This window comes from Halyomorpha halys, unplaced genomic scaffold (genome assembly GCF_000696795.3).
Source record: "Halyomorpha halys isolate HHAL.00 unplaced genomic scaffold, Hhal_1.1 Scaffold1608.1, whole genome shotgun sequence".
NCBI lineage: Eukaryota > Metazoa > Arthropoda > Insecta > Hemiptera > Pentatomidae > Halyomorpha > Halyomorpha halys.
Window position 1 is genome coordinate 73511 of NW_027112348.1, and position 10601 is coordinate 84111.

Here is a 10601-nt window from a genome sequence, read left to right on the forward strand (position 1 = left end):
TGCATTTTTCTCCAATTCTGAAAAAGTTGCTGAATTCCCAACTTCAGGAGGTACCTGTCCACTTTTCTAAGGAGTTTTTAATGCCCTATTTTGGGTCCTTTGCCTATAAACGTTTTTATAGACCTCACATCCTCTCTAGTTAGCCGGATGGTCTTTCGAACAGAGGGCACATTTGGCTGCCTCATCTCTTGATTTCTGGCAGGTGTTTGATGCATAGCAAGCCATAGAATGACTTCGCTGTTTATTCGAGACTTGTGCAGCAATGAACGAATCTATGACTAAGACCTCCTTACAACACCTAGCCCGCTTTTTGCACCCTAGCTGTTCCATGGGAATTATATTCTCATTTTCAAGGTGTTCATATATCTTGGTCACCAGGATAGAAGTGAGAATTTTATATAAATCATTTAAACACGTTATTGGCCGGAAGTCTTCAGGACGTAGGTTTAATTCATTCTTCTTTGTAATGGATTGGAGAAACCATCAGGGGGCTTTTGCGTGTCATCAAGTATTTCCTGATACCTTTTGGCTAGCAACTCATGCAAGCAATGAAATCTTTTAATCCAATAATTTTGGATTCCGTCAGGTCCAGGCGCCCTCCAATTTTTCATGTTCCTGACAGCTCCCGAAACATCTTCCACTGATACTGTCACTTCATTCATATCAGAGGCATTCTGGAAACTTGCATTTCTTCTTCTATTCAGAAGCGCTCGAGGTGATTCACCGGCTTTCCCCACACACTTTTCCAGTAAGCTTCAATATCATCAGGGTATATGCTCGATATTTTTTCTTTTTGCAGAAAGTTTCTATAAAACTGGCGTTCAGTCTGCTTGAACTGCTGATTTTGTTTCCTACGCAAGGCTGCCTCGCTATATCTCCGTAAACGGTTTGCATAAACAGATAGCTTTTGTTTCTGGTTGTCTAGATAAAGAGTCAGCCTATCAATTAATTCACTTTCCAATAAGGTGCCCAAGTTTTGTACTACAATTTCATCTATTTTCCTCTTTGTCTTTGGTCTTGCAGCTTGAGGGTCCCGGAATTAGTTAGTTTGAGATGACTCCAATTTTTTCCCTTAAGTTATTAATTCTCCTTTGAAGTCTTCTCTTCCATGGAGGCATTTCCCTGCCTTCTGTTGGGAGTTTATTTTTACTTTTATCTTTCATTTTTATTCCTAACTCGAGTGCAACTATCCTGGCAGTAATATATAGCCAATGAGGGATTATTATTATTATTATCATTATATTATTAGTTAACACCTAATATATACATATAACTTAAGTATCAGCGAACGCAAAAAAGAGAAGAGGGAACAAGATCTGACACGCTTGAACTGCTGTAAAATACTGGGTTCGGTACATCTCTTAATATACATTCGATCAGCTGACACCGAAGTAACAGCTGACTCAGACTATCATCGCCAGTTTACGGGAGTTACAGTAAACTAATATTATACAATATAATAACATAGAAAACAAAAACAATTAAGAAAAACTATTTACAATAAAAATAAATTCCTATATACATTTAAATGTAAAAACTCACAAGCTCCCTGAAATAATAGCTATATACATAATATAAACCTAAGAATAAAATTAAAGAAATCTTTATACAATACATAAATAAGCTAAAATAAACAAAAAACAATATTTACAAAAGTCAAAATAAACCTTAAAACAAAAAAACAATTAATAGAATTACATTAATAACTAATTTTACTGTAATAAAATCTAGTAGTGACTGGCAATATGAGTTTTTACATTGTTATTGCCGGAAATTTTAACTCTTCAATATAGACAGTTCTCCTCTTTTTAGGTTTTTTAATACTTTTTACAGTAACAATATTGTGTTCCCCAATAATTATCACCCTGAATGGACCCTCGTATCGCTGTTTTTTCTTACTCCTGTTAGACTCCAACTTTCTGTATACGATCAACCCGATTTTGATCGCTCCCATTCTGTGGGAGTCTGTGACCTTTAAATACTCCCTCGCCACCCTACTGGTTTTTTCCTTTTCCATTCTTCCTCGTGCCTTCTCCCATAACTTTTTTCAAGCATTGTCTATCTCATCACCATCCACTGCCGTGCCCTTATAGTCCCGCCGATGTCCTTGAAGCCCAAAGAGGATCTCAACAAGTGAAAACCCCGTAACTGAGTGTACAAAATGCTTATACGACCCCATAGCCTTAGGCATTGCTACATCCGGTTCCAACCCCTTGTCAATCTGATGTAAGCGAAGATCACTCAACGTGCCATGAAGCCGTTTTAGGCTTCCTCTGCTCTTGGGGTGCCCTGGTGTGTTGAGATGCCATGTTACGTTCAGGTGCATCATTTTTGTTCGAATCATGGCATTGTCGAATTCTCTGCCTGAATCTGATGAGATACACGCTACTTCCCTACAACTTCTGTGATAGTCTTCTTCACCCCACCAAAAGCACCTTCTCTTTAATGCTTGCAGGGTCTCCGAGATTCCACGGTGATTTGTTTTGCTCTGATGAAATGCTAAAGTCACCTCTCTCTGGCTTCCAGAGAAACCCAGAAGGGTTTCCACCATCAGCTTGCATCGGGTGAATATCCTGTCCATTCCTATATATTCATCACGCAATAGCCGCTTGATCTTATCCCATACGGTTTCATTCCCAACGTACAGGTGACATTTTTCTCCAGGCTTGGAAGCATTATTCAACGTTTTACATATCTGGTCGTTTTTCACGCCTGGTTGCGAGCACTAAGAGTTATATATGAATGTGCTATACTTCCGAAACTTCTATATGCGGTACCCACCTGGGAATCAGGAACTACGAAAAAATGAACCTCGAAAAACTAGAAAGAGCTCAAAGTCTAATTGCAATGACGATCTCTTGAGTTTCTCACACAATCTCCTATGACGCTGCCTGCGTCTTAACAGGACTTCTACCGATAAAACACAAAATAAAAGACCTGACAACTCTTTATAAAATTAAAAAAGCAGAAATATAACTGCAAAGACATCGGACAAATCAGTATTGAGATAGAAGAAAAAGCTAGACAATGGATACACCCATTACTCCAAGCCAAAGTAATACAACAAATTGAAGTCTTAGACAATTCCAACTTACTAACAATCGATATTTATACTGACGGAAGCAAAAAGGAACAGAACACTGGGTGCGCATTTACATTATAACATAATAACACTTATTATGACGAACAACACAGACTTGGCCCACATTGCTCTAACAATCCAGCTGAAAAATTATTATTATCAGTTTGGCATTACCACTTGATGTCGAGTCCTGGCCTCTTGCATCAGTCTCCAACAATTATTGCGATCATGTGCGGCTGCCATCCAGTTCCTCACTCCCATTATGGTCCTGGCATCACTCGCACCGTCACTCCATCGAAGGCGAGGTCATCCTCTGCGTCTTGTTCCATGAAGTACCTCTGTTACTATTTTCCTTGGCAGATCATTCTCAGCCATCCGAGCAACATGCCCAGCCCAACTCAATCTACTGACCTCACAAACTGGACAACGTCTGTTTCCTTAAATACATCTTTAAGCTCCTAGTTTGTTCAACGTCTCCATATCCGGTCAACCTTGACAGCTCCAAATATTTCACGGAGAATCTTCCTCTCTGAGACCAGTATAAGTAGTGCTCACCTGCCTTGCAGATAGTCCACGTTTCCGAGCCATACAGATGAATTGGCCGAATAACAATTTTATACAGCTAAATCTTGGTATGTGGAGAAGGTATGACTCCTAAAATAGGGACTTTTCCAAAAGTATATTCTCTGATCATTATTATAATACTGATTATTATTATAATACCCCCACCGGACCTGGGGATTTCTATTGTGGTCATGTATATGACACAGCTTGGAAAGAGCGTCCAGCAATCTCAATGTCATCAGCGTAAGCAAGAAGCTGTATTGTTCTGCTGAATATTGTTCCGCCCACTTGAATGCCAGATTCTCTAATGGACTTTTCAAAAGATAAATCACAGAGGAGGCAGGCCAATGCATCCTCCTGCCTTAATCCTCTTCCTGAAACAAATTCATCAGATCTTGTTCTCTCAATCTGCACCATGCATCTCGCCTCTCTCATGGTTAGTTTTACCAATCTAATTAACTTCTCAGGGCAGGCAGAAAAATTAGCAGTAATTAAGGCCACAGACTACATAATTAGACAGACAGACCAAGCAACCTTATCTTATAATATTGTCACGTGATAACTAGGCCAAGAAAAAAACCGAAATGAACAAAAACAAAAAAAATTTTTATTGCATTACTAAAGCAACCAAGACATGTACAAGTCCACAATATAACAAAAGTTCCCCTTTTTTCATTTACACACTCTTCTAAGAAAAACATAGTTCACGAACGGACCGATCAAATCGATCAGTATCTCCCAAAGGATAACCTCGTTGCACTGCCCCCTTCTTAAAATTATCCAACCCGAACAGTGCTTTACTCTAACACTGCATAGGGCAGAAGAGGATCAGAATGAACAATCTTCATCTTTGCTCTTGGTGTACGTTGTATTCGATAGACAAGGTCATTGATCTTGATCAGTACAGAGTAAGGACCTTCCCAATTTTTCTGGAGCTTTGGAGATCTTCCTTTCTATAGGGTAGGGTTGTAGAAACAGACTTTTTCATCATCTTTGAATGTTCTTCCTGCCACATTCAGATTATAGTGTGTCTTCATTCCGTCACTTTCCAGGCGGATCTTATCTCGCACCTGAGAATGAATGGTTTTAAGCCTGTATCGTAGTACATCGACGTAGTCATTGACATCTGACTGTTCCTCTGGGTTTCCAAAGAGTAGATCGCTGGGTAGATAAATTTCTCATCCAAACAGAACACTAGCAGGGGTCCGGCCTGTCGTTTCATGGACGGCAGATCGGTACGCCATCATAATCAACGGTAACTGTTCAACCCAGTCATTCTGTTGTTCATTATTAAGTATCCATGGATGACTCACCAAAGTACCATCCCATTCGATTGGGGGTGTAGTGGTGTCGTCCCTGTCTTTCTAATCCTCAGTAAGTCACAGACCTTCTTGAAGACTTGAGATACAAAGGTGCGTCCCTGACATGAATGTGATTCTAAAGGAATTCCAAACCGACTAAACATGTTCTCTATGAGGCTTTGGCAACCGTTGGTGCTTCATGATTTGGTAGAGCGTAGGCTTCTGTCCACTTACTAAAGTAGTCTCCAGCAACCAATATATACCGGTTTTCCTTCTTAGACCGCGAAAAAGATCCCGTTATGTTGATCTCAATCGTCTTGAAAGGAGCTCCTACGTTATACTGCTTTATAGGTCCCCGAGCCCTAGCTCCAGGTCCTTTGCTGGCTGCACACTTTGCACATATCTGACACATATCGGCTACATCATCCTAAGCGCCACCGTGAATCTCGTACCTCTTGCCTCCTCGATGCTGGTAGGATTATCTACATTCTCTTCTCTTTTCCATTCGCACTCTCCCAAGTTCTCTTCAACAACCCTTTTTCTACGACCAGAGAATCTCACTGAGCCCAATAACACTTTAAAGCTTGGGTTTTCTCCAAAATATATTTCCACTCTGGGCGGCATCCTCCTTCCTTGAACCTCAGAATCGGTCCAATATCCTTGTCCTTGCTGACTTGGATGAACTTGAGCTGGTCTTCCCTAATTTCAGGAGATGTCCATTTGTCCGCAGGCTGGATGACAGTCTTCATAGTTGCTTTGTACAATTCATCTTTGGGGTTCCCAGGGACGCCTCTGTCACCCGATTTTATGAAGAATTGAAGTGGCTTTACCCCTCCTTCCGCCGTAAATATTTTCTTCCTTCGTTCCTCTACCAAATTATCCAATCCCGTCGTTCATCGTTCATCTCTGATATCCTTCAATTTAAATCCTCAGTGCATTCCCGCAATACCCACTCACGGCCTTCAGACTTATGTAAGTGCCCATCGAACCGCAGCCTTTAGTAGATCTTTCCTCATCCCAATGGAATTCTATTCCCTCTTTCATTCGTAGCTCTAATACCCTTACAACCTTCAAATCCCGCATCTTCGACCACCTTCTGTCTACCCAATCCCGGAAGAATGGAAGAAGGCCGATGAAAGGGATCTCCAAATGTTTGAAAGAAAGATACTCTGACGCATCTACGGCCCAGTAAAAGATGGTTCAGCTTGAAGAAGACGCACGAATAGGGAAGTCTACTTGTTAATTGGTGTGCCTGATGTTGGAAAAATATTGAGAATCAGCAGGCTACACTGGGCAGGCCATGTGGCAAGGATGGGAACTGATGAGATCCCAAATAAACTTCACAGTGAGCACCTACATGGAATACGGTTGAGGGGCCGCCTGAAGCTTTGATGGTTGGATGATGTTAAGGAGGATTCAAGGACCCTGCTCGGAGTGAGGAATTGGCGAGCAGCTGCACTTAACAGATTAAACTGGTGAAAGCTGCTAGAGGAGACCAGGACCTAGTAACGGATTATCGCGCCGATCGATCATGATGATGAGTCCAGGTGGCGGTCAATAAAGGTTTCAAAATAGTAACAAAAAACTATTTATTGTTAACCAATGTTTCGCCCCACTTTGCAGGGGTTCGTCAGGGCTGATAAGAATGACAATCTGATGCCTATTGTCGGTTGGCATCAGAACGTCAATCTTTTTAGATCACCACCGTCGTCACGGCTTTGGTTTTCTCAAGATCTGCTAGAATTCCTTCTGAGATAATATAACGTATCCAAGGTACGTCCAAAAACCCACTAGTTTTTTTGGCATAGCTCTTAGGCTTGACATCCATACCCCTGAGTTTCTTCGCAACAGGTGCAGAATTCCCAGGGGAGTTCCTATACTTCTTCTCCGTGGCCTGTCCCCGCCCTGCGGGCTCAGCCACCTGCCGGTTTTCCTCAAAACCGGGGGAAACGCAGATCCTAGCTGCCCTGGACACCATGAGCTATGCAGAAATCTTAGATAGATTTTAGCTATATAGAAAATTTTAGATTTTATTATTTATTTTGATCTTAACATCCTTAACAGGACAGGAACACCCTACCTTCTGCAATAGGGTCAGTTCAGAAATTAATGACATCACGCTGGTGACACGCCACTTTAGTCAATACAAAGTCAACTGGCATGTCCCTAATGAAAAGTCAAGCTCAGATCACAAATACATCAGATACATTTTATTTGTTGATATGAGATGCGATGCGATATATAGAAATCCCAGACGCATGGATTGGGATTCCTACAACGCACATATCACTGATTTTACCAGATGTTGTCCAAAAGTAATAAATAATACTTGGCACCTGGAATGACTCAATGACTCACAGACGGATGCTATTGTGAACTCATACCACAGCAGCAATCCTGTCTATAAACACACATCCGAGAGGAATGTTTCCAGGTGGAATTATAAGCTTAATAAGCAAAGAACCTTCACTAGAAGGTTAACATTCTGGGTACATGCCGCTTAAGTAAAATTTTCTCCAAGCAACCCAATACTGGACTGCTAGGTACACTAAAAAAGGGTGATAATGCAACTTCCACTGAACGAGAAACCCTTTATGTCTTAGCAAAATTACACTTCCCTAATTGTAGGTTGCTGGAGAATGATTACATTTCTCCCACTATTAATAATTACAGTGCTAGCAGAGATAAGCGAGAGAAAACTAAAAGTATTATTACTATTGATAAAATCGAATGGGTGATTAATTCTTTATCGCCACTCAAATCATCTGGCACAGATGGAATCTTTCCTGCCTTTTTGCAGAAAGGCCTACCAGTGATAAGAGCGCATATTCTTGAACTCCTCAGAGGTAGCTTAGCACTTGGCTACACCCCAACTAGATGGAGGACATCCAGGATGTGCTATATACCCAAACCGGGGAAGGGATCTTATTAAGATCCTAAAGCATTTCGATCAATATGTCTCTCATCCTTTGCAATGAAGACATTAAAAAAAATTGTGGAGAGACATATAAGAGAATAGGAATTGTTATCAAATGCTATACATTCCAGACAATTTGCCCACCAAGAAGGGAAATCCTACGAGGTAGCCTTACACAACTTAGTCTCTAGGACCGAAAGATCACTTGAACAAAAAGAGATCACAGTTGGCATCTTCGCAGACATTGAAGGTGCATTTGACAAGACTCCCTACAGCATTATTAATCATGCCCTAAGGGATAGAAATACAGATCCTATTGTATCCAGTTGAATAACCTCCATGCTGGAACAAAGGATCCTTAAATTGGAGCAAGGGCACTCAGAGCTTTGGATTACTCAGGGCTGCCCGCAGGGTTGGGAGCTCTATCCCTCACTATGGTGCTTGGTGGTTGATTCTCTACTAACAACCCTAAACACGGTAGGTCACTATACTCAGGGCTATGCAGATGACATTGCTATCCTGATCGAAGGAAAGTATCCACAGGTACTTTCAGACTCAGCGCATACTGCAGCAAACACTCTGACAGGCTAGAGTAAGAACCATAGTCTGAGCATCAGCCCACTCAAGGTTGGTGACTGTGTCTTAACTAAAAAGAGAAAGGTGACAATAAGATCATCTATATTGAATAATATCCAGATAAACCAAGCCAAAGAGGAGAAACACCTGGGGGTTATTCTAGATCACAAGCTATGATGGCACAAGCATATGTTAAAGAAAACTAGTAAAGTCCTTAAATGCCTATGGGCCTGCAAGCGTGCAATAGGCAAGAACTGGGGGGCTTGAATCAAGAATGGTTTGCTGACTGTACACCACAGCCATAAGACCAATAGTCTCATATGCAGCCTTGGTGTGGTGGCACCGAGCCAAGGTATGGACGTATAGGAATATACTCAACAGACTACAGAGGCTAGTGAGCCTTATGATCTAGCTATGAGTACCACTCCCGCAGCAGCAATAGAAGTCATGCTTAGCCTGACTCCACTGCCCCAGGAAATTGAAGCACAAGCTCTGAACACTACGTACAGACTTCTTAAAGAAGATGCTAGATCCAATGCCCTGACTCAGGCAGGACAAGGGAAGATAATTCAACGGATGGATGAAGATAGGGTGCTCTCCATGCACTCAGACTTAAAAATCTGCAAATATAAAGGCTATAAAAAATACATAAACCGAACAATGGCATTAATTGCTACACGGACGGCTCCCTAACAGCCTAGGGCTCAGTAGTCGGCGGGGTGATAAGCCACTGGAAGGTATACTATTCCCTTAGGGAGGTACACTTCAGTATTTCAATCTGAAATACTCACAATAAATCATTGCATCAGCACTATTATAGAGGAAGGGCTCTCTGGTTAAAGAATTACAATCTACACAGACAGTGGAGGCAGCAATAGGGGCACTCAGCAATCCCGTTACTCCATCCAGAGCTGCTGAAGACTGCTACAGCACTCAAAAACTCTCACGTGCAAATAGAGTCAGCATTGAATGGATGCTGGGTCACTGCGGTAACACTGGCAACAAACATGCTGACAGACTTGCTAGGAATGGCTCTGAAACCATTCCCGTAACACCTGAGCCTATGTGTGGCATTAGCCTGAGCTTTGCCAAAAGCACAATAAAGGCAGCTTATGGATTAAAAGCCAGGTGCCACTGGCTTAATAAGAGACTAAGACAGGCTAAGCTGTTCTTTAAGCGATGAACTGCTTTGGTTGGATCCCAAACAGTGCGAGCTGATCAATCCCTTAAGTTTATTACGATTCTTGGAATCTTCAAAACTCAAGCTCTAATGAGCTTACCACAGTGCTGTAATGTTGACTACAGCATTGGCATGATTGTTATTGGCGTAAAATAGGCCTTATTGGGCGCAGTGCTTCCATGCTAAATTTAAAAAAAACAACATTCCGATATTATTTTATCGAAATATCAATAGTTTGTTTAAAAAGACTAGAAAATTATTTAAGAAGCTTAAATATTTTATTTTAATTAGGTATTTCAATATTTTATTTTGATAATTTAATATTCATTGCAAAATTTAATGCTGTTTAATTTCTTATCCAATAACATTTTTGCTAAGATTTAACCTTTAGGATTTATCAGCAGGAAAAATAACAAAAAAATACCTAATTCATTACTTTATTAAATTAATTAGATATTATAACAATTTAGAACCACAAGAAATGAATTTCCATTTTAAGTATTATAGAAACTAAATTTTTTAATTCTTTGCAGGTGTATGGTCCATGGGTTGGATTTTGGACTACTCAGAGCTTAATCATACATGTACCTAAACCTAAATATTTTTAGAATCAAGAGGATTTCATACATATTTGTTTTTCCAGGTGAAATTATGAGCTAAGACTATGATTTCAAATTTAACATCCATATGAAAAAATATAAGTATTAGGGTATAATAGTTATTAAATGTAATTTAACTTACAGTTGTATTCATAATTCCTGGTCCATGAGTCCATATTGAATTGGCAATTTGATGTATCTTAACAGTATTTAAATGTTTGTTGGTACTCACATATTCGACAAAGCATTGTGTGTTTAAGTTATAAAGATACTTACCAACAAACACATGAATATTTCGCATGATTTCTAATACATCAAGGCCCTAAAAAAAATATGAATATATATACATACATACATATATATACATATATATATATATATA

The 10601-nt window shown here is 40.3% G+C and overlaps 1 protein-coding gene across 1 annotated transcript in view; it reads right to left on the reverse strand.

Annotated features, from left to right (window-relative positions):
- The window catches only part of LOC106690192 (WASH complex subunit 4), a 79649-nt gene that overhangs the window by 61953 nt on the left and 7095 nt on the right, over window positions 1-10601 (reverse strand). Inside the window, exon 2 of the mRNA XM_067050260.1 lies at window positions 10362-10541. Coding sequence (XP_066906361.1) covers window positions 10362-10541 — 180 coding nt within the window. The remainder of the gene's footprint in view (window positions 1-10361; window positions 10542-10601) is intronic.